Genomic DNA, 25,869 nt, shown 5'->3' with positions numbered 1-25,869 from the left:
GCATTCCTAGCTGTTATTTTATCTTTCATGGAGTCATCAGTAAGAACTCTTTGGTAAAAGGAAGTGCTGCACTAAACAATGAAAAGTTAAAACATGTATTAGCATACATCACACCAAGTAGGTGAGAATGAGTAAGGAATATTTATAGAGCTCCTTAGTGGCAGAAAGAAATTTACTTGCTCCTCTTCCTGCCGTACTGCTGTCGCATTTTAGTTTTTGCTAAAGCGTTCTTACCAATTTGCTGTTAAAAAAAACATGGCTCCCTCTAGTGGTCTAGAGCACTTCTGCTATGTGGGGCAAATTTTCTGCTTTTACTAACCAGCTGTTTTTAAAAAAAAATTATTTTGCAGCCATTTTCCTTCCCATGTGTTTTAGCATTGTTCCTGTATTTGGAACCTGTTTCCTCTTCGCATCGTTAAATTTTTCACAGAGTGCGGCATATTCTTCTTTTACGGCGTTTTCCTTTATCGTGTATTTTCACCTGTTTGCACGATACACTCTTTTTTTTTGCGTTTGTAGCACATTTATGTACTTGCAGCAAGTTTGCACCTCTTGCCTCTGAAACATAGAGATGGTGGATTGAGACGATGGAATTACGGGAAATGAGGCATTATTTTGGAAAAACACCTACAGAACAACATCTTAACTTAAAATGAAGTAAATGACTCCTTGTCATTTAACTCAGTTATGGCTTATTTACAGTAATTATATCAAAGTGGCAATAAATATCCTTTTGACAATGCTCTGTCTACTAAAAGGTACAAATGCCACCGTTAAAATTAACAGGAAGAATAAAGAATGAAAAAATCCGGTTGCAAACAGTCAACAGTAAAAAAAAAGGTAATTAAATTAAAAAGAATAGCCCAGATTCCATAGGGAAGTTGACCGACACTGAATAATATTGACGCCATCATGACCCCAGTTGCAGCGTAAAGCACAGAGCAGTGGACCATGCAAACCTCCTCAGTGAGTCACTGGATGCTTCGTTTCTACAAGAAGAATCCTGCAAGCCGTCCTGATGGGGGCAAAGTATGGCAATGGTGGCTTGAATCGTAAAGGGTTTCAGGGGGAGGGTGGTAGTGATGTCCTCTGCTCTCCTTCGAGCAGGGCGGGGAACTAGGTGGGCGGCACGTCTAAGAGAAGGAAAGAACTACGGAGAGTAGGATCTCCCCTTTTTGGACTCTCTCTCTCGGCCTCACAGCGCTGTGGCCTCCCAGCTGGTGCCCCGCGGGACCTGGCGTCACTTGGTCTCTGTCATCATCGGGGCGGGCACCGCTGAGGGGTGGGGGCGGTTCAGCTCCGTCCCTGCAGCGGGGGAAGAGGCTGCAGATGCCAGGCTGCAGGGGGTGACGGGTGCAGGGAGACCTAGCAAACATGGGAAGAAGCTTAGTATCGCTGTAGAAGAACTAGAGCTCAGATCTGATCTATTAGTTACTAACGTTTGTTGAGACTTAATAGTACCAGCAATCAGAAATTCTGCTGTATTTTGGATCTAAATGGCGTCAGGTTTGACTCCTTGGCATAAAGAGCAGTCAGGGCTGACTCATTGGCTTCTTTAGAAAACACCTTAGTAGATAAGAATCCCAAAACACTCACAGCTGTTTCTGATATGAATCAACCTGAAAATATCCTGCTTCCAAACAGAAGATTAAAATAACTTCTACTTTTATAGAGATGCCCAAACCTACTGCTAATGTAATTACCAGTGATTCTCTGTTGTTTTCTGTCTATTTGGTGTATGGTGTAATAAAGTACGGAGTGAATTTTGTTCCGTTATTGTTGGAAGCAAAGAACATTTTCTGTCAAAGGGAAAATAAATAAAATAAAAAAAGCAATCAAGGAATTGAACTTTAACATAAATCTATTTTTCTTTTTTTTATTTTAAAGATATATTTAAATTTTTCAAACTTCTGAAATTAGTTTGATCATGTTATTTTACATCTGCGGTGGGCTTTCCTCTGGTCTTTATAAACTTTAGCAACATTTTTGTTGCTCAACAGCGAGTGTTTGTATTTGGCTTGAAGTGAAGAGAACATAATCTTTAGAATACAATTTGATAAGAATGATATTCTTAAAATTGTATCTAAAGAAATAGAAAATTGAATAGGAATAAAATAAATTTTCATAAAAAAAAAAAAGAGAAAACAGTGAAGCTGCCCTAAAGACTTTCATATCTGGATTGCATTTTCCAACAAATCACAATTAACAAAGGACTTTTTTCATATTTCTTTCAACAAAATTTGTTCTTCCATGCTTGCAAGAATAATGGAACACATTTCACTCCATACTGGTGCACATATTTGTATCATTTTTGTTTGCATTTGCTATAAAACTCTGTAGCTCTACTGACTTACATTCTTTGCGCGGAGCAGCTACGTTGTTATCTGTGGGGGGGTTCTTAGCAGGGCCCTGGCTTTGCGCCGCCTGGTCGCTGTTTTGGCTCTGAGTGGTCGAGTTCTGGCCCGACTGGCTCTGGGTTTGGGCCGGTCTCTGCGTCTGCCTGGGGTTGGACGCATCCATGCTGCTGCCCATGCTGCTGCTGCCAAGCTGCAGTCGCCTCATATGCCGCACTACGGCAGTAGCGTTAAATGCTTGCTGAGGTGAAAAATGAAAGTAATGTTAGAAAAATGTAGAAAATGTAATAATCTCATAAGAAAAAGGGGCAGTTTGAACATAACTAAACTAGGATGCTAGAATGATCAGCAGGGAACGAAGGTTACCCTCCATTTGCTCTTGGCAAAGTTCTTTTTGATCTGCCGGCTGACTGACTCGTGGATGTTCTTGCACAGCGCTGTGTCCCCAGCAATCCTGAAATGTACATTTTGGTATTTTCACACAGACATGCAGCAGTGGCCTGTAAACATGCGGACTTGTTGAGTGTTTCCCCTCACCAGGGATGTCTGAGAGCCTGGTCACAGGTAAACCTGCGGGCCGGATCTTTCTCCATCAGACAGCTGATGAAGTCCTTGGCTGAAAATAAATGAATAAAAACATGTAGAAATAAAAAAGAACAAATAAACTCTTACATTAAAAGTGATTAACTAAAAAAAACACATAGATATGGATTTTTTTGTAAATGATAGAGAGCAGGTAACAAATAAAACATCTTTAAATGTAGAAACATAATGAGTCACTGCAAAAGTTTATGTGGAAGAAAACGTCACTTAGAAATGTTTAAAATTAAATCATTAGAGGAATAATTGCTAATTGACAGACACATTGATCCATATGCTAAACTATTAAGATCTGCAGTGATAAAAAAAAACGCTCAGGTCTGATACAAAATAAAAAAATGGTGAAAAAGCAAAGGAATCCCGCTGAGGTGTTTCCAAAATATGAAATAAATTTATGACTAAAGAGATTTCCTTAAATACCAGCAACTAATGACAGAGATGAGGATGGACACCTTCCGGTAAATCAAGATCAATACAGTTAAAAAAACTTCAGTTTGAAAAGAATATAAAGTCAGATTTGAACCTAAAAATCACAGGCGATCACTAATTAGTAGTACTTTTTAATTGTACCTTATTTGAAAGAATTTGGAGCATTAGAGCAAGATTATCCACTTTTTTTGGAAATGTGTTTTCTAAGATTTTAAATAATTCACCATATGAAATACTTGGGTTATAAGATCCCTATGACCTGTAGAACAGTGTCTGTTCAAAATGTATCATAAAAGACATATGCTTGAATAAATTAGTTGGTAAGAAGGTTATTACAATAAAACAGGGAAACGACAGACTTGTAAAAGAACAGCAATAAAGATCTGAGACGACCTCGATTAAGTAGAAAAAAACAGACTCATGGATGTTTTGCTTGGATTATGAGTTCAAAGTGACACTTTATTTGTTTTTATTTTGCTGTAATGTAAGATTTTTTTAATTTACCGAAAAAGCTGCAATAAAAATAAGCCATGAATAAAAACAAATAATAAAAAAAAAACTGATCAGAAAGTTTATGGGCTTCAAATGAGCAAAACATTTAAATATAAGCCTTTATTTGTGTGGCTTTTTTTCCATATACACCTTTTTTTTTTAAAGCATATTTTCCTTTCAAAATACATGAAAGCTAGAAGGGTTTTGATCTTCACTAAATAAAAGGCAGCAGATCTATAGTCAAACAAGGATAAATACCATATGGTGTACCTCAGAGATCTGTTCTCGGAACCATTTAGGAAGATCTACAATGTTTGCGAGTAAATAGGAAGTATTTATTTTGTCTCACTCTATAGTAGTACATTCAACCTGTGCAGGAGAATGCAACTAGCTAGGCATAGACAGGAGAGCTTCACTGCCTATTAGTTAATTTTAGGATTCATTTTAAAATACTTGTTTTGGCCCCCATTGCTTTTTATTGTTCAGATCAGGTGAGATCTCTCCATATTTTTCTGCATTAAAACATAAGAGTTGGATGCAACACTGCAGAATGAGCTGAATTTCTTTACTTAAAAATAAATCAATAAATAAGAAGATCTGATAGGAGCAGGTGATCTCATCACCAGCTTCTTTCTGATAGAAAAAAAAAGATTTTCACGAGGAGAGACACAGACAGCAACAAACCATGAAACCATTGCAGTGACCCAAAGACACAAACATTATTATCCCTGGAAAATGAGGTCAGGCTTGGGTGCCGATGTGGTGTGTGGAGCGTGTGATTCCCATGATGGTAAGGTAAAACAGAGAAAAAAGTAGAGTAAGACTCACCTGAGTCTGATATGTCGTCCCAGTACGGTGCATCAAACTCATAGTCAGCTTTAAGGATCTGCTCAAACAGCTTGGAATCGTTTTCGTCATAAAATGGAGGATAACCACACAGCCTGGAGGAAGAAAGTCATTAATACTGACAAAAAACAAGATAATAAACTATTTAAAATCCAGTTTGACTGATAATTTGATTAAAAACATGAGACAAATCATACAAGTTTAATGGGATGTCATGACATAAGCCATGATATTAAGTTTGGACATCGTTGGACCAGCGTCCATGTAGGTTTACTTGGTAAAAACCCCAAGGAGCAGAGCTAAATGTACTTGTGTTCCTCAACCCTTGCTAAAGTATAGCAGCCATAAAGCCACCTTCAGAACCCGATTTCTGCAAACCTCCTCTCTGAGTTATAGAATAACTTGGAGCCAGAGGTCCCAGATGTGCTCAAACAGCAGACCAACAAAGCCTAGCTCAACACACCCTAAGCGAAGCTTTCCTGAACTTAAAATCACCTTAGCTTTTCAAAGCTGAGATCTGGAGTTTCAAGCTATAATATTGTTTTTTTTTTTTATATATTTTTGGATCATCTCAAGTGTTTACTGTTGCATAAAACCAGCTAATATGGTCTGCATAGACAACCCAAAGTTAAGACAAACTTGAGTTCAATTAGGGTTTAAACACTAATTTACTGTTATTCTTTGTGTTTCCTGATATTTTCATTACATTTGATAGCCAGAAAATAGCAAATGTTTCCTTTTAAACAAGTCCCATCGTGTCTGATAGCTACTAGCCCACAACCCCACCACAGATAATCACAGAAGGTTAACACTCATTTTTTTTATGTTTAGCATAGAATTCAACTTAACTGTCATTAAACTGTCACAAGTACAAAGCAATGAAATTAACTCTCTAAATTTTAACCCATCTCCTTGGGGAGCAGTGGGCTGCCATTGTGCGGCGCCTGGGGAGCAGTGTGGGTGTTAAGGGTCTTGCTAAGTGACCCAGAGTGGCAGTCTGTGGGAGTGGGTCTCAGTAGGCTGCCACTCTTAATTGACTTCTGAATAAGCAAATTTAATAAAGTATAATTTCACCAAATAATGTTTTTTTCCACCTCTTGGATTTGCATCATGAATTGGTTTGATATCAAAGAATCTTTTTATTGATTATGTTTTCAACCATGTGTTTTACTTCTTTATGTTATTAGTAATTTAGTTTGATTTCAATTGATTCATTTAACTAAAATATGTTTGACTTGGAGATGATTGAAAATCATAATTATTTTTTTATTTTAAACAGGCATTGAGGTGAATTTATTCCATATGTGTGCTGAGTTGACCGGATGACCATATTTTTTAACTCAGTTCATACTCATAAAATATCCAAAATAACATTAAGTTAAAACAGCATTTATTTGCATCATAGGAGCCTTCCACATTTGATCTATTTAGGGAATTGAATCTTAGTATAAATGCAGCGTTTCTGTTCTGACCTCAGAGGATTGATCAATTTAGATAATTATTAAAAGCTTACATCAAAAATTCAGCAGCAAGAAAAAGACAACAATCCCTGAATTGGATGGAGCAATGATACGGAAGGAGTTAAAGGATAAATGACACCAAAGTTAAACCTTTTTGCCGAAATGCAAAATGAAGGAAGTTGTTCAGAGTCGATAGGAGGATTGATGGATTTAAATATATAAAACTTTTTAGAGGCTTTAGAAGAGAAAAACCTTTGACAGACCTGCAGCTGGAACGGCAGCACAAGGCGGATCTACAAAGTAATGACCCGAGGAAGCTAAAATAAATGTATGCCACACTTTTCAAATTTTTTTATCTGAGAATACATACAATTTAGTGGTTATAAGAAAACAAAATGTGGAAAAGTTTCTGATTATGATCAATTCTGTCAGACCAACTTTACTCTACATCAGAGGCAGCAGAATAATCCCCAGGTTAATGGTTTCCAATATAGAAGAACATGATTTATTGGGTATTCTAGTCTGATTCTTTAAAGTGAGATAACTAAAAAACAATGGTGGATCTGTATGGAGTGATGTTCTTCCAATATTGTTTTGAGCAATGAAAACAATTGAAAATCAAAAATTGGAAAAAAAATTATGAAACATAATAAAAAAACATCCTAATCAAAAAAAGGTTATGAGGTTATTCTGCTTGAAAAACAACATCATCTGCTCCTCATTACCAAAGAGAGGGACGTACTGAGGGAGTTTCGTAAAAACTCATTAAAATACCATTCTCCATCATTTCACATCGAAGAAATAAAAACAAGAGGAAGAAAGAGAGCAGGACTGTCCCTGCTGCAAAAACAGGAGCGCTTTCTGTCCCTTTTTACTTGAAGACGTTCCTGTCTAACCATAGAGCACAAATAAAAACATGAGCAAACAGACAATGAGGCCAAAACAGGGTCAGAATCGCTCTCCTGAACACGGGTCCATAAACTGAGGATCCTGGCTGATTGTCACAGTTAATTACTTGATATGATCTTTCCATCTGAGCAGCTACAAGCTAACAAGCTCTGATTTCCAGCTCTAGTCGGGCTAATTAGCAGCAGTGAGCTGCTCTCACTCAGCACACACACACACACCCATACTCGTTCTGCTACATGTAGTGAGGAGCATGTGTTGACTTCCATTGATTTTCAGTCATTTTCAACCCTTTCTATGACCTAACCCTAAACCTAACCATTACCAATGCATACCTAACCCTAACCAATTGACACGTTAGCCCTAAACCTAACCATTAGCAAAATAGCATGTGAGGGTCGGCAAAATGTCCTCACTTTGCAACAACTGGTCCTCAATCTGATGGTGAAATTGGAGAAATGGTCCTCACTCTGAGGGCTACACGGGTACAAACCCACACACACCCACACAAGTATGTATTTCTATCCATATTTAGACTCTACATTGATTAACAGTCATATTAGTAACTGCATTTAAGCGTAACGCTGACATTTACCCTAACAATAATTGACTCCCTAGGGTTAAAATGGGGATCTACCACATTAGGACCAGCCTTTGGTCCCCATAAGGCCTGTTGGTCCTAAACGGGTAACATAAACAAGTACATATGTTCACACACTATGATATTTCCTACCAGGAGGTTAGGAAGAGAAGACAGCGGTCCGTGCAGGAAACATCAGTCACTGTCATATAAATTCTCTTTCCATCTCAGATACTGAGACTCCCATTAGAAGGCTGCTGACCTCTGACCTCTAATATCTCATTCTGTTGGTAGCGCATATAGAAATGAAGTAAAGGATGTGGGAATGAGCTCTGATAAGCTGAGAGACTTTAGTTTAACCTCTTTCTAATACACTGGTGGCCTTGTAGTCGGTGGGGGAGTTAGGGGTAATAGTGTCCTTCAATGGAGTTGAATATGGCAGTTAAAACTCCAACTTAAAACTTTCTGGGCTCCTTACAAAATGCTTTGTGACATAAAACTAAGACGTTATCAGGAAAACAAGATGGTGGATGCATCACGCTGTGGGAAAGTGGTCTATCCCAGACAGAAAAGGGAAAGATGGACAGACAGACTTAGGGATGAATGGATGGATGGACTGACAGGCATATAGATGGACGGACAAATGCCTGGAGGGAAGAATAGGTTGATGGACAGATGAATGGAGGACATATGGATGGATGGTTGGACGGATTGTTGGATGAGAGGTTGGATGGATAAAAATGGATAGATGCTTAATGGTTGAGTGGTTGGATGGATAGGGAATGGATGGAATGATTAATTGATGCACGGTTGGAAGGATGGATGTTTGGATTGATGGATGGTCGGCTGGCTGGTTGGATGAGTGGTCAGATGGATAAATAGATCGAGGGAAACTTAATGGTTAGATGGATGGATGGATGAATGGTTAATGGATGGATTGATGGATGGATGAATGAATCGATGGATGATTGGATGGATGATTGGATGGATGGATGATTAAATGGATGGTTGGTTGGATGGATCGATGATTGAATGGATGGATGATTGGATAAATGAATGGATGGTTGAAGGATCAAATGGATGGTGGTTTGATGAATGGATGGATGCTTGGATGATTGGATGAATGAATGGATGGATGGTGGTTGAATAATTGGATGGATGGATGGTAAAATGGATGGATGGCTGGATGAATGGATGATCAAATGGATCGATGTTTGAATGAATGCATGGATGGATTGATAAACGGACGGACCACTGAGGTGAGCACAGTGATGTACAGGAAGATGGCTGCTACTCACAGAATGTAGGCGATCACCCCAATGGACCAGCAGTCCACTGCCTTGCTGTACGGCTTCTGTGCCAGAACCTCTGGAGCTGAGAAAGACAAAAATGAGGTATAAACTTCATTCAAGGACCTGCCATCTATTAACACTGGCGTGTGTCTTTTATAAAAAGTTTAATAAGCTTATAAACAGGGGAAACATGCAGACAGTCCATGCCTGTGCAAATTAAAATCACATGTTGGTTCGATTTATGATGGGAAAGTTGCTGCTTGAGCTTCATCAGGTTCTACCTGACAGGATGAAACAACAATCCCAACCTTCCCTTCAAGCAATCAGAACCCGAACTCATCCTACAGACCCAAACACAGCTGCCTGAAAATAAACCTGCAGCGCTTGTTTCAGTCCTCACAGCCAGAGACATGTAGAGACACCAGACATATGTGGGGTGAAACGTAACCTTGGGATACTCCTGCTGTTTACTGGTCTACTATGACTCATCACCAAGGCCTCTCTGAGTGTTTCTGTTTTCCCGGATTTGGATTTAGGACAATTTTACACACTGAAGTCAGCATTCCCAGAGGAATTTCTGGGAAAACTGACTTCAGCATCAAATATGTTGCTTAGCATTGAACAATGCAATACCATACAATGATGTGGTCACATTTTTTCAATACCAGAGAACATTCACTGTAATTCTGTGGGATTTTAAGGGGCTACACCAACAATAAATGCCACATACCCACTAACTTATGTTTATTTGGCAAAAACACTCCATTACCCTGGATGCAGCACTAGCCATGGTAATTAGGTTCCTACAAGTTATCCAAAGGAATCTAATCACCATGACTGCAGACCACTCTTAAAGAAGCCCAGTCTAGATACCTGAATAATAAGTAATTAAACCTTATTATCCAACTCAAGATTTTAAAGAAGATCATAAAAATATAGACCCCTTTCTGATAAGAATGGACACTACTATACTACTATATTTATATGTGGTATATTGGTAAAGGTTTTGAATGACATGCTGTATATCTCAATAGCCATCCTTGGTTGTACTGGATCTCAGATGTATGGTTGGCATAAAATCCTAAGAATTGACTGGAGAGGTGGCAGGTCAAGTCTTTTTAATAATATTTGACAATTTAAAATTGGATCAAATGTGGGCTTCCTCAATGCTCTGTTCTCGGATCCCATTTATTCTAGAACGACTTGATCATGAACAACCCCATGCATGAAGCTGTTGCAGAATTGGAGAGCTCCTTCAGTGACAGACTGCTGCATCCTAAACGCACCAGGGAGCTTCATCACAGATCCTTCCTCCCAGCAGCTGGAAGACTCTATAACCACCACTGTTCCCAACAACCTCAATAAGTTGTTACATTCATGCTGATTTTGCAGTTTCTATCTTAGTCAGTTAAATAACATGCTGCTGCCATTCTGCACATCTCTGATGATGCTGCTATTTTCATATATCCATTAGTGTAAAAATGTCCACAGATGTTTATTGATTTTTTATTCTCTAGATACAGAGTATTTCTATTGTTAAAACACGCTACAGTACAATTCTCTATTTGTTTATTTTCCAATTTTATTTTTATACACTTTTCTAAGGTCACTTCTGTTATAACCTTTTACACCACAATTTCCCCATTGTGGGAGATAAAGGGATTTTCTTTTCTATTCAATTCTATTCTATTCTATCCCTTATTTCAGATTATGAATGACTCTTTGATTTTGTGACATAACCTGAGTTGCTAAATAAGTTTAAATGTCTGATCAAAGGTGAAAGCAAAGGTTAGAAGCCCATGGTCATCTTAATTTATTGTGGACTCAGATACAGTCTATTAATTTATCATCCAATTACAAACTTTAAACAATTGCCAGAGGTAATATTTTCTGTTAAAAAACACATTTAAAAACCGGTACCTGCTTAGGTTAGGTCATGGGTTCTCAAACTTTTCTCTTTGTGACCACAAGAATTACAATACCGCAGACTGGTGACCACCCCAAAAAATACATATAATTGATAAATATGCTAAATAAATATGCTAAATGCCACCCTCTTGTGGCCCAGTTGTTAAAAACACATGCTAAAGTGCCTTCTCGGGAGCCAAAATGTGTCTTTAAGTTATCCCTTAAGGGGCAAAATGCTTTCTAAATTGAGTTTGGCTTTATTTTTGTGTGCGACTCCAAATCCAGGCTTCCATTGTTAAATACATTTTATTTCCATTGATGATTTTTGTTGGATTTTGGTATCAGCACATTCAGTTCTGCACAGAACAAAGTATTCAATGAGAATATTTCATTAATTCGGATCTAGAATTCGTTTTTTTTTTTTAGTGTTCCCTTTATTTTTTATCAAAAATAAATATTTCTTTTTTTTAAATTATGAACTATTTACTTCACGGCCATCATGAATTAATTTTATTTCGTTTTTATTTCGTTTTCCTATTTTCCTTTATTGCATTTTGACTTATCATTTGTCCAAATCATGCTTTACAAATACTTTTAGCATTCAGGATAACGGCAGAGGCTAACCTCCTCACTGGACAGGGCCTGTAGAGAACATGCAATGCCTGTGAGCTGCTGCTGGTACAGATAGATCAGGAATAACAAAACAAACAAAACACAATGCTGAGTTTTTATTGCTTTTGCAGCAACACTTTCAACAATGTTTACAGCCAGAATAATTCTTATTTCTGCTGGAGGCAGCTACAAAACAATCAGAGCAATTTGTGATTGAAGGATTTGTGCAAATATGGTCAAACTAAGAGTTGGAGCTGCTCGTCGGTCAGATCTGGTTTTCATTCGGTGCCTCCTCTGGCTATAAATACCTCATTTATAAATAGACACAACACGTCTGGAGTAGAAAACGGCCCTTGGCCCTACAAAACTCAGCAGGAGACTGAGAAAAGATGGGGGGGGGGGGGGGGGGGGGGGGGGGGGGGGGGGGTAGTTAAGTAGAGAAACTGGCAGAGGAGAAATCTCTGAGATGTGTTTGGGTTTGACTTGAAAAATAAAAGCGAATAAATCAAATAAAATCTGTCAGATGGTGATAAATCAGCAAACATTTTAAAGCAAAGTCCTGCTGGGTTCTGGTAAATGCGCTTTATAACCAGTTTTAGTTGTTGAGCATCAGTGCAATTTTATTTTATTCCCCGGCTTGTTTATTTGTTTATTTTACAGTCTCTGTAAAACTGAGAGCCGTTGTTCCATTTTCTAACACTTCCAGGATGGCATGCTGGACACTGGACCTATGATCTATAAATAACACTGGAATCCTAATAATAAATACATTTATTATTAGGTAGTTATGTTACATTTATTTATCAAAAATGTTATCAAAATATTAGGTATAGCATGAAATTATAAAATGTACAATAAAAAAAAAGACCCATTACATTTTTTAAATAAATTAGAAATTTGTAATAATTAGATATTATTTAAAAATAGTATTTATTCATTCATTTTTTTAACTAACACGTGATTTAATTATAAGCTATATTATAAATATAACAAAATAAATAAATGTTCCATTAAACAAGAAAAGATAAATAGCCTAACTAAACTATTTTACTTATTTATCTATTTATTGATTTAATCTAAGAAAATCTTAGAAATACCATGAAATTATATAGGCATATAATGCAATATTGAAACTCCTCATAAAAAAATATAAATCAATAATTCAACGTTATATAAAAATAAATACATTTATATATAAATATATGTTTATATATATAGATATATAAATAAATAGTTAGATAAAATATTATATGATAGTGAAATAACTATAATAAAGTCTGTGGTGCTATTATTTTTTGTTGTCACAGGCCGAAATGTTTAGATACCCCTGATCTATATGTACAAAAAAGCAGAAAAACATAAATATGAACCGAGAAAAATGAAAACTAGGTTGCTATGAGACACATTAAAACGAATAACCATTGAAAATGTGTTTATGTTGGATCTGGGGAGTTATTCTAAAGCTGTTGGACTCTAAATGGTTTATTATAGAGAGAAAGCAACTAAGGACTGATTTAAGCATGCAAAAATAAAAAAAAACATTAAGTATGATGGATTCAAAGATCTGCTTGGAGTTTGAGCTGCTAATGCTTGTCTAATGTTTGGTCTACGGCATTATGATCATCATGGTAGCGAGGATGCTACATAATTTGTTACCCATTTTAGCTGTAGCTTCAACAACAAATATTTGCTGATGATGCAACCAACACGCCTCCATCTCCACTGGGCAAAAATGCCACATAAAGTTCTGCTGATGACTTATGTTCATAACCAGAGAGAGAGACTGTAACAAATGGTAAAGGCAGAGAAACCTCTCATGTACTGTATTCAGGCGAATAATGGAGAACGTTACAAAATCATTGGAAAGAAAACCAGGAATAATAATGGAAAACGCATAAATGGAGACTAATAATGAGGGGAGTCTGGCTGTCTTACCAACGTATCCTGGCGTCCCACAGGCTGTGGACATGACGTCCCCACTGCCCTCCATCTTGGACAGACCAAAGTCACTGATCATGATCTTGGATTCGTCTTGTGGATTAAAATACAGCAAATTCTCAGGCTGCAAGAAGAACAGAAGAACTTATAAATCCAGTTTCTAATAGGTGATTTTTAAAAAAATAATACAGGCTAATTGAGGTGATGCTATGTGGAAGATGATCATCCTACGCAGAAATGCAAGCCAGCGTAAGCAAAGCTCAGACAAACTCAGGCTAGTTTTCATGGCTGCACAGTGATACCTGAGGCCTTTAAGGAAGCCTGATCGGTAAACATTAAGGGAAGGAAAACAGACTTTTTTTTAAGCGAAATTGTAGAGCTGAATGTTAATGCTTTATGAATTAATCTAAAGTTGATTGATCTCATTGATATTTGGACATTTTCTTTAAAATATCAAGAGAATCTTTCAGAACATAAAGAATTAAATAGTTGGTTATAATATGCTGAGTAAAACTTTGAACCATTTATATTTAAACAATTTATTGTGACAGCTATATATTACCTCAAAATAAATCAAACTTGCTGATTAATTCCTTTTATCCGAGTTAAAAAGTTATGGCATTAGGATTACGACATAAGTGATCCATCAGCATACTCTACGGGTGAATTGGGGTCATCTATTTCAGTTCACCACAAGCTGAAAATGCTAAATGAGCATATTTTACAATAAAAGTATATTGAATGTTCCACATGTTCAACTCAGTGAACACATGGACGTTGCGTGGAGCTGATGCCCCGCCCACGTGAAAATACTCGCCAGATAAACTGAATGGTTGGTGCGGTGCTTCATTAGTGCCGTTTTTTTTTTTTCCTGAGATATTAAAAATGATTTTTAGGAGATCCAGTGGTCACCATCCCTCCACTGATCTCTGAATTGAACCAAAGATTTTGACTTTTTTTAGCGCTACTTTAATGCAGATTTTTGAAGGTAAAACTGACATTTGTGCTGCTTCAGTTTTTAAGAATTGTTTTTAATTGCAGCTGATGATGTTCCCATTCTACCAGAGGTTAGTGCTGCACTTAATTCAATTTAATAAAAAAATACTTAATAAATCTATTAATATCAATTAACATTTTGGTTTGTTTTTTAACCAGTTATTGATAGCTGTAGGCAGGAAGGATCTTTTGTAGTGGTCTGTCTTGCAGCGGATGTGGAGAAGCCTCTGACTGAAGACACTCTGCAGTTTAAAAATCTTCTCACTGTTGTACATAATTTTTTCCCTTTATGAAGATTTTTTTTTTTTTGAGTTTTTAAAGCACTAGAGGCTCATTTTGATGGACAGTAGGCTGAAAGGAAAGGGGTTATGAGAGTTCCTTTGCATGGGTGGGCCGTTAACTTCATGGAGCTCAAAAATATTAAAAAATTTAGTGTTATATAAGCTTGTGTTGAACCCAAATAGGTGATTCCAATGTGCTTTTAAAGGTGGCCGACCTTCAAGTCTCGGTGCACAATCCCCAACTTGTGCAGGTAATTCACAGCATCCAGGACCTGTCGGATCAGCGTGCTCGCATCCTTCTCCGTGTAAAATCCTTTTTCCACGATTCGGTCAAACAGCTCTCCACCAGACACCCTGCAGAAAGGGAGATGAAAAATATCTCATTTAAGATTTATGATGTTTATGGCTTTCCTTTTTTACAAATTAATGAATGGTGAGACACTTTATTGGTCGATATATATATATATATATATATATATATATATATATATATATATATATATATATATATATATATATATATATTTCTCATCTTCAGAGGGTTCAAAATGCCGCTGCACGTCTTTTAACAGGTACACGAAAATTCGACCACATTTCCCCTGTTTTAGCTTCCTTACACTGGCTGCCAGTACATTTTAGGATTAATTTTAAAATTCTTTTATTTGTTTTTAAAACTCTTAATGGCCTTGCTCCTTCTTATCTGTCTGAGCTGTTACATTCTTATACACCCTCCCGTTCCCTCAGGTCAGCTGATCAGTTGCTTCTGAGGGTCCCAAAGACAAAATGCAAGCTCAGAGGAGACCGTGCTTTTTCTGTGGCAGCTCCTAAGCTGTGGAATGATCTGCCTCTGAGCATAAGACAGGCCTCTTCCCTTGCTGTTTTTAAGTCTCTTCTTAAGACTCATCTTTTTTCCTTGGCTTTTGGCACAATTTGAGAGGTTTTACTTTGTTTTATTCTTTTTGTATACAAATATGTATTTTACACTCGTTTTTTCTCTATTTTATAATTTTATTGTATTTTATGATTGTGTACAGCACTTTGGTCCTGTTCGGTGTATAAAGTGCTTCATAAATAAAGTTGGTATGGTATGGTCGAGGTTTCTGTTTATTATGTGGAGTAGAGAGTAGCATGAGGAGGCTGTGAGGAGTATGCAGCAAACACTAAGAGATCTGAAGCCGGCACCAGATCAACCCCCTGCCTGGTGTAGAGGGCTGAGAACACTAATCCTCATTTGATTTGTTATTTTAGCACAAGCAGCAATAAACCAAATCCTTACAGTGCAGGTTTGTGTAAAAAAAAATATTCCCTGCCCTGATCCAAGAGCATTAAGCTTCTTACAATAAATACTTTTGTGTTTTTATGATTATTTTGCTGCATGAAATATCTTGTCCAGATTTACAATTCTTACAGTTAAGCAAAGATTTATTTTCTAAATAGACAAACGTTTGGCTCCCCCTGGTGGACGAGAAGCGCTCCTTCAACCTGGGTGTTAAACCAGGGTTGCCAAACATTTTATCCTTTTTACTACAGTTTAAATACATATATTGGTTAAATAACATTTAATCATTATATTTTAATATGTGCTTATTGAATAAGTCATTTAATTACTGTGAAATTTACAATCCCATGGTATAACTAATTTAAATCAAATATTACATAAATAAACATTGAAATGAGACTTTATTATTTTATGTATAATTTAATCATTTAATGGGACTGATTATTGATTATTTACCTGTGAATTTTATAATGTCACAGAATTTCTTGTACTTAAATGAAATGTTGGATAAAACAATAAATAAATAGATTTTTAAAATAACATTTAATTATTTATATATATCAAGTACTTTATTTTTATAATTTTGTAAGAAAGATACATTTTTAACTGCAATTTATAATTTCATTAAATATATAAAATTTAAATCATGACGATTTTGGTGTTTAACAATTATATGGTATATCTAATATTTAAACAGTGTTAGATAAATAAATTCATAAATAAATAAATGTTTAAAAAAGGAAATTCAATCCTTTGCTATTTTAAATGTATTTTTAGATATTTAATTGGATATTAATGTTCCTTATCTTGTATAAATTCCTGAAATTTCTATTACATTTTATGTAATTCATGGTACTTTTATTTTTTTTATGCGATATTCATATGCAAATACTCAAGATTTATTTTCCCCTCCATATACCTCAGGGATGACATCACAGTGACATCAAACCACCTTTCATTCTTTACGTCATGTATTCTGTAAAAACATCCCTAAATAATATGGCTCAAGGTTTTTTTGTGGCTCTGGTTGAAGAGTTAAAAATCACCCTTTATCCTGAATATAAAATAAGAAAAAAAAATCATGTTTAAACGATGTATTTCCAATACTATAAGCAGTCAAAATTGCCATTTTTAAAACACATTTTTTATGCTGCAGCAGCTTTAAAATCTGAAAAATATGACATAAATTATATTTAGGTTAACCTCACTCTAATCAACTCTGATAGCTTCCAATCTGCAGCAAAAATGGAGCATTCCATCAGCATGCTGCTGCCAGCACTATGTTTTAATATGGGACACAAGCTAGATTTCCAACTCCAAAAGAGATGCAGAAATTTACATCCTAAGCAGAAAAGTCTAAGCACTGTTTACCCAATGATCCAGTCTTTAAGGAGATGTGGTAAAAAAGTGGAAGTGAGATTAAAAGCAATATTTGTAAGATTTGATCTCACCCTTGACACAAGAGAACAACTCTAAGTTGGAAACATGGTGGTGGCAGTATTATGTTGTGGGAATAATTGTCTTCAGCAAACCACCAACAAAACCTGTTTAGAAGACCACAAAAACCTGTAGCTAATACTGTTAAAGTGGCCTAGTCAAAGAGGTTTATTGTGTTGTTGATGTTGTTTTCGTTGCTTCCTTCCAGTATTTTCCCTGATTTTTATTGGTTTTTGTTCGGTTTTCAGTAGTGATGGTGAGATGAAGCGTCATGAGACATTTCACCGTTTGGCTAATTGCTTCAATGATCCCGACAGTTCAAGAAGCCTTATGTGAACATGTCACCACCTACTGGTGGAGTGCAGAACTACAGTTAGTAATAGAATCTAATCTTTTCCAATTTTTTATTTATTTTTTTCTCATATAAAATCATTTTAAATTGTTTTAAATTGTGGTCTGTATAGTAAAATCTTTAGTAAGTTTTTTATGTGTAACATGTCCTAGAAGAGAAAAGTCACAGTTTTTCTGCCATTTTAGTGAAATAAGCTCAAGCAGACAGTGACACTGTTTGTGCAAATTGGGCTACGATTAACAAAATGAAAGGTGTTCGTTATTTTATTTAAACATGTTAGTTTTTCCAGAGTTTTTGGTTTTAATCGGGTTGGAAATTATGTGTTCAACAAATGTTTTGGTCAAACCAACCAATCTAACACTGGTATAGTTTTACTAGGGCAAACCAATGCAAATCAGTCACATTAGCTGAAAAAATAAAGCGTTATCACAACTTTCAAAAATTTGATGTGAGTCTTAAACCATAAACCTCAAGAATGGGAGTCCATCTCTTAAAGCTGACACCACTAGTAAGAAATCCATTACATCTGTAGCCTTGTGTGCCTCAGATTTTGATCATTACATTGTTTAATCTCACCAAACTAGTTTTAACCAACTAGATTGGTTGTGCTTCCAACCAATCTATTCTTAGAATATATCCAAACTCTATCCAACTTTCCTACAAACTCCCACATCTTGACTCAATACTGATGCTTTAAATGCCTGCCGAAGTTCTGGGTGAGCTGAACCACTTCCCAAAGGGGTCACTTGGTATGGCAGGGTAGGAGGCTTCAGACGTCATCTATTTTGGCTCCTCCCCCAAATGAAGCAAGCCTCGATACGCACCTTGTGGAAACGCCCCCTCCAGTACTCGTCACACACGTCAAAGTCTCAGCTCATCTTATAGCATCACTAGTTTTTTAGTATTTTTGCCAGTGTTGTCCACAAAAGTACACACATATGTTACTTAGGTAGAAGTATAGATACTGCAGTTTAAAAACACTCTGGTTATTTGCAAACACGCCACTTTACAGTCAATAGATACAGTATTTTTCCTAACTTACCAGAGAAAACAATTTTGGATAGTATTTTGGATATTAATGTTCACAAAAGGGGGAGATTAAAGAAATTTACAGCTTATTGCTGGATTTACAATCTTCATCTCTCTCCATTATAAAATCCCACTGGGAAAAAGATTTGGCGATGAACATCTCAGGTGATCTTTGGGATTGTATGTTGCATAGCGTACACTCGTCCTCTATCTGTGCCAGGCATGGGCTCCTACAATTCAAGGTTCTACACCGTTTACATATTTCCAAAGAAAAATTAGCTAAGTTTTATCCAGATAGTGATCCAATGTGAAATTGGTTCACTTATTCATAGTTTTTGAACATGCCCTACTCTGAACAACTATTGGACGGCTATATTTAAGACACTTTCTGAGACATATAAAATCAAACTTGCTCCCTCGGCTTTGATTTCACTCTTTGGGGTGATACCTCCAGGCATTTCTATTGTTAAACGCTATTCAAACACTGTTGCTTTTGCCTCTTTATTTGCGCGACGTTTAATACCTGAAGACTACTTTAAGAATTGGAAAAAAACTCCTCCTACTCATGATCAGTGGATTGCTGACCTTATGAGGTTTTTATACATGGAAAAAATTATTCAACTGCTGTTACCGGTATTCTAGTTATATATTTTTGTTTACATTTTTTTTTTTTTGTTTATTGGGGTCTTGATAAAATGTACAGCCAATACATATTGTATTTATCAATGTCATATGCTGTCAAAAATCATAAATAAAATTGTAAAAAAATAAATAAATAAAAACACTCTGGTTAAAGTTTAAGTATCAACTTGACCTCTTAATTCAAGTAAAAGTGAAAAAATATGTGCTCCAAAAACTACTTAAAGTATAAAAGTATAAAGTAGCCTTTAAAAAAAACAGCCAGATGCCACTATATGAATTAATAGAGTAAATTATAGATACTTAAAAAGTAATTTGTAGAAAGCATTTGTACTTCATTACTTGACACCTCTGATTGTTGCCTCTGTTCCACTTGTACTTTCATTAAATCATCACAAACTCATCTGTGCCTACTCCTCTCTGCATTTGGGTCCTTAAAGCCTCCAGTTGACATTTCTCATTCTAATCCAGCTAAATTTGAGCAAAAGAGAGATGATTAAAAGTTTCTGCCTCTTTATAAACAGCTTTTAATGATAAACCTCAAACGATTTGAAGCTGTTATTAGCATAAAAAAGTAAGTCTGTGAAGAATCACATGTTTTAGGTTTTCATTTGCAAGAACCGTGGAAAACCTTTTTTAATTTTATTTTTCATTTGCAATATTATAGAACTTTGTATTGCATAAAGTCTCAATATAATGTGGGAAAATGCAGAGGGTGAACATATGCATGCATAAAGAGATAAAAAGAAAACTGAGAAAGGTATCTAGCTTTATAAACAGTGTCTGTTTTATTCAGCATGATTAGAAATTAATCCTGTAATGACATACAAACAGTGAAAAATGCTTGTAAACAGAAAGAAGCATTAGTGAGGGCAAACCCAGTCGCCCTTATGCATCTGCTGGGCGTCGTCACAGTGACAGATCAGATTAGAGCTTACTGAAGTCAAACTAATGAAGTTTCTGGAATACTGAGGGGGTGGGGGGGATCAGAATTAACTGCTAATCCACTCTATCTCTCTTCAAAGAGGACGGGAAAAAAATCCCACACATATAAACACAGATTGCAAAGGGGGAGATCAGCCACCAGGCTGCGTGGTTGCATAAGCGTTTGCGTAAGGAGACGATGGCAATAAGACAGGAACTCCTACACAATCCCACATACACACACAAAGACAAAAACATCTAACAGAAGCTAACATGTAACGACAAAGGATGATAAAAAAAAAAAAACATATCAGGGATCAACATTCTACAAGAACTGCAAAAAAACAACAGACTTCATTCCTGGTGTGGTTTAATTGTCCACTATCAGTGTTGACACAAAGACAATGTTGGGTATGCATCACTACTGCAGCCAAGGAAAACTGGAGATGAGGAGCATGAGGAAACTTTCAAACCAGTGACCTTGGAGATAAAGAGATTTCCACTGTCTGCTTGGGAGCACTGATGCCTGCTGACCAAGAACAGGAAAAGATTGAAGGCCATCTGTTGATGCTGCACTATTGGGATCTCTGGTGGTTATGCTTGCACCACTTTCACCAGAGTTTAGTTAAGGGGTTCTTAACCCTGGTCCTCCTCCATTTCATTCAGGTCAGGTGAGTGAACCTGAAGGAAGGACAGCAGGCCCTGAGGATCAGGGTTAAGAAACCCTAGTTTATATCGTATTTATTGTGTATAAAAAATAACAAAAAAAAGAAAAATATGGTTTAATAACGAGGCCTGCAGATGCTAAAAGAGCAGCAAAATGCACAACTGTGTTAGATAACTTTACTTTTATAAATGGGTGGATTTGGATTTTGGAGCCCCTTTGGATTCACCAGAATGAGGTAAAGAGTCACTGAGGAAAGGGAGGAATTTACTCCGAACATGGGGTTATCATAAATATAGATCCTTTATGGAATCAAAATACTGGACACCTTTTGTCATTTATATCTGGATAAAGTATGGTCAGACAAGTCTGATCCAGAAACATCCTTTCTTGTTATTGATTCAGATCACAGCAGGTACCGTCGTTCTCCCTCTCTTCTCTTCTCTGACCCTCCAACTCTCTTTTTCTAGTTGATCAGCTCACAGGCACAGAGTCTTAATGCTCTCATGAGAAGCAGGATGTGAATCATGGCTGACAGCGAGCCTTTATGTGTTTGAGTCAGGGTGAGGGGGCCTGTTTTCCTTGATAGAGATGAAGGACCATAATCACACCAGCAGAGCCGGGTCCCTGACCGCAGCTATTGAGCTGCAGCAGTCATTAGCTGCCTTCAGAGGGAGAGATAAACCACTGCTGCACTTAACCACAACATCCACCTTTGCTTTCCTTATGTGTTTACTCACATAAGAGCTTCAACAACTTGGCCTCATGTAAAATTGTACGGCTTTGAGTAATGCAATCTCCTCTTCAAGGAGAATTCAGAATACTTTTCCTGTAAACAGCTTTAATCTCTTAAAAGAAAGGAAAAATCTATTAGGCAATCATTATTCTGCCTCTCCTTTGGGATGTATCACTGAGGGATTTGGACCAAACAGCAAAGAACAATCGGGTCAATCTCAGGGTTGCCCTTTTGTCCGTACAGGATATGTACGGGCGAAAGGTCAGGAAAAAGGGCAGCAATCATGTCTCAAGCTGCACTACAGGGATGATCACAGATGTAACTTTTAAGTAAATAATAGGAAAGGTCTAGAAAAGGAATCTTATGACATCCTTGCAGTAAATCCACAGACCCACTAGGGGGAGCAAAGCCATAGATGAAAACTTCTGGTTTAAACTTTTACATTTAGAGCTTTGCTACAGAGGGATATCTGTATAAAGCTTGTTTTGTTTCTGTTATAGTTGAAAGCAAACAAACATTTATTTAGTTGACATTTTAAAAATAAATAAATCCAGAACTAAAGCTTTGAAACATGTTTTAAAGGAAGAAATAAACAAGTTTTTGAGAAAAACTTAGCTGTTTGCTTCGATTTTTTTTCCTTCACTTTCTTAAAACATGTATTTTCCATGTTTTTTTCACGTACATTTTTTTTTTTGAAAGATTTGAATATTTTTTATTCAATTTCAATTTAATTTTAATAACTTTTTCTTTAACAGATTTTGTATTTTCGGTTATTAAAGTCAGAAATCTGAGATTAAAGCCAGAATTGTGAGAATAAAGTCAGAATTCTGACTTTTTTTTCCACATTATATTGAAATAAAATTAAAAAATCAGTTAACTTTTTTAGTTTTCCAGTGGCCCTAATCCTCTTCCGTAGATACTGGTGATAGCAATGCTGCAGAGTCTCTACAGTCTAAGTACAAATTACATGACTAGATATATTAATTTTTTTTTTACGCTGATGCTGTTTGTTAGGAATTTGAATTTTCTTTTTTCTGAGATGATCTGATAGGTGGCTGTGGGGAGAGTCAGTCGATTGTATTAATATCTCTCGGCCTGCAATCACCTAGCACTGTTCCTTTAACCTGCGGCATTAGGGGATGATTATGCTCTAAATAGCTGCCTTAAGAACCACCATCTGGCTTTCTGATCGTTCTAAAATACTGCCAGCAGATGGCGCCACTTCTGTTTATGTAAGCTGCCGAACGCTGGAATTCTATTTAGGCTCAAAAAGGAAAAACACTATCAGGACGGATGGTTGGTGTAAATAACCTTATTTTTTTATCAACATCAAATTCTTTTTTATCTTTTTTTATATAAGGACATAACCTGACTACAGACATTTAAGTTCAACCTCAGCTTTTAAATGAAATTCAAAGGAATTCTTTCCTTAAAGAAAAACAAAAGATTTGGAAGCAGAGCAGCACTAAGGAAGCATACTAATGACTACATCAACACAGATGCTGCCTAACTTTAAATACTTTCACTTTCCGTTTCTTTTTAAAAACTAGTCCCCCTCCCTTTAGTTGAGTGGGTCTGATCTTTACCATTTAATTCACAACACAACAGCATTCATTTTAAAGCTCCAGTTGCAATGAGTTGCATTGATTTTCATAGGAGCAGGGCCTGATTGCCTCCCTGGGCTCGGGGTTACATAAGACAAGCCGTGCTGAAGAGCAGCAGAGGAAAGTCTGCATTGATCTGCCGTGCAGCAATTACACTGAACACATTGGACAATCCTCCGCCCTAAATTAGGTTTCTGGCACCAGAAAAAAAAAAAAAAAAACGAAAAAAAGGAAACCCGACATTTTTAAAATGTGCGTAATTATAACAAATGGGGCGACTTAGAGATCAGGACCAATGTGGTAATTACAGCCGCTTAGGGACACGGTTCTGCTGTCATCTTTTATTAGAGAAGATAGACAATGCTTCATGATTAAACTGCTGCAGAGCAATGAAACCACAATCCAGCAGACTGATTAAAGTAAAAAAAATCACACTGCACCACCGACTGCAGATGCTTTGCTTCGATTCTTTCACTCCGTCTTCCATATTTCAGCATATCTGTCTTCGCACACAGCATGAGGATCCTTAAACATGATTAGAGTGAGGGGGAGAAAAAACGAACATGTAGCAGAATAAAATAAGCTGCAAAGCTACAAGAATCAATCAACAAGTCAAGACGCTCAAAGAGCCTCTTAGATTATGCATAATTCTGTATAAGTAATATCTAGTCAATGATTTATGTTCAGATTTAAGCTTCATGTCGGCTGGGAGTAGTGCAATAAGCTCAAATAGTTTAAAGGGTTATTTCAAACGTAGAGCAACTTTACCACAGGGTATTACTATAAAGGACATCTTATTATTTTTTTACAGATGATGCTGGATACAGCTTGTTTATTGAGGATTTTACCAGCCAAGAGTCAATATTTAACTCTGCTTGCAATAAAATCTTCTCCTTTCTCTCAAATATTCTCTAATCTCCATCAAATCTGTTTTTTTTTAGATACAGATTCAATGTTTTGTGCATAAAAACCTTCTTCTGTGCCTTGCCTACTTCTCACATGCAAACTTCCTCTTAACTTGAGTCAAAAAATGAACTTGCAAGCCTTTGGCTTTAGGTTTTTTTTTCCTTTCTTTATCAGGTTAGACTCAGATCAATGCCTAGCAACCATTCCAGCCAATGGAACGAGATAAAAATTATCTCCCAAAGTTGCCTTCCCTGCTTGCAAACTCTGTTTGCTCACTCTCAGACTGGAGCGGTATCATTGCCTAGCAACCATTCCAGCCAATAGAATAACAGCCTTAAATAAGGTGTGTTTGTTTCCTTCTACTGAATATGTCTTTATTACTACTATACATTTCGCCACTTGACCATTAAGAAAAACAATGAAAGTTTTCTAAAAATCATGATAGAAATGAATAAATATTCCTTGTTAGAAAATTAACTAAATGTAACCGAAGTTTTTAAATAACTTCATTACAAGTTAGTGGGAATAAAATGGTTGTGCAATAAGGGTTAGAAAAAAATACGTACTTGAGGGTTTTGGTGTCGGTCCATTTTCTGAGGTGAACAAAATGTGTGCTTCTGTTTGTTATCTATTGTTCTACACTCAGGAGCAAGAAACAAGTGCACCCTATCCAAAGTGATTACAATTATAAGTATAGTGATCATGCCATTTTAGATGAGTGTTCGAACGTCTAGTGGATGAAATAAGTAGTGGACTTGAAATTTCCCGGAATGCACCTTAAAAAGTAGTGATCCTCCATGGTCACTAGACGAGCAGATACATCCCACATTGCTCTGCAGGAGCTCCCCTCCAAAAGCATGATGGGATTTGTTTTAGCGGCAATAAATAACAAAGATGGGGTTACATGACCAGCGGGGAGCAAAAAAGTAGTGATCATCTGTCCTGACCAAGAAAAAGAAAATTGAAAACAATCCACTGTAATTTTCGCTTCCCATCCAGGAAGTGCAACAAAACCTTGTTTTTTGTTTTGAACACATGCAAATTGAAGTCTTGTCCTGAGGCGGCCGCTCTTCTGTGTTGGGCCATGCGTCTGTGGAGAGGTTGTTTGGTTTCTCCAATATAAAGATCAGAGCATTCCAATGGGTGGAGCCCTTCATACATTTTAAAGTGCATGTTTAAAAAAAAACAAAACAAGGCTTTGATGAGCTACTGTATAAAACCTCGAACTCAACGCTATTCCAGACATTTTGAATTGTAAAAGCTTCCTGGATGGGAAGTCCAGTGCATTGTTTTCAATGAACTTTTTTTTGGAATAACTATGACCTGGATGACTGAGAATCTTCACCAGCACATCTCTCCTGACTGTTAGTTAACTAAGTTCAATACATAGTCCACTATATAGTCCCCGCTATACATAATTATTGAGAGATATAGAGGTTAGGACAGACGTTCGGATACAGCATTTGAGAGTATTTTCTGCGCACTTCCAAGCTGTCCTAATGGCTGGAACGGTTGCAAGGTGATTATACAATTCGCATCGGTAAGAGAGCAAAATAATTTAAAGAAGGTCCGCAAGTGCATGACGAAGCATGCATGGAAAGGAGG

At 36.6% G+C, this 25,869-nt stretch overlaps 1 protein-coding gene across 1 annotated transcript in view; it reads right to left on the bottom strand.

The window, feature by feature from the left end:
* Nucleotides 1-484: 484 nt before the first annotated feature.
* Nucleotides 485-25,869, bottom strand: part of camk1da (calcium/calmodulin-dependent protein kinase 1Da) — a 95,488-nt gene continuing 70,103 nt past the window's right edge. Inside the window, exons 4-11 of the mRNA XM_038302046.1 lie at nt 14,910-15,048; nt 13,415-13,541; nt 8,966-9,041; nt 4,704-4,816; nt 2,892-2,970; nt 2,721-2,808; nt 2,355-2,595; nt 485-1,365 (exon numbers count right to left, since the gene is read on the bottom strand). Coding sequence (XP_038157974.1) covers nt 1,241-1,365; nt 2,355-2,595; nt 2,721-2,808; nt 2,892-2,970; nt 4,704-4,816; nt 8,966-9,041; nt 13,415-13,541; nt 14,910-15,048 — 988 coding nt within the window. The 3' untranslated portion in view covers nt 485-1,240. The remainder of the gene's footprint in view (nt 1,366-2,354; nt 2,596-2,720; nt 2,809-2,891; nt 2,971-4,703; nt 4,817-8,965; nt 9,042-13,414; nt 13,542-14,909; nt 15,049-25,869) is intronic.

The sequence above is a fragment of the Cyprinodon tularosa genome, unplaced genomic scaffold (genome assembly GCF_016077235.1).
Source record: "Cyprinodon tularosa strain WSP-4 unplaced genomic scaffold, ASM1607723v1 ctg480, whole genome shotgun sequence".
NCBI classification, from domain to species: domain Eukaryota; kingdom Metazoa; phylum Chordata; class Actinopteri; order Cyprinodontiformes; family Cyprinodontidae; genus Cyprinodon; species Cyprinodon tularosa.
The sequence above is the reverse complement of the archived record's forward strand: the minus strand, read 5'-3'. Positions and strand labels throughout refer to the sequence as shown.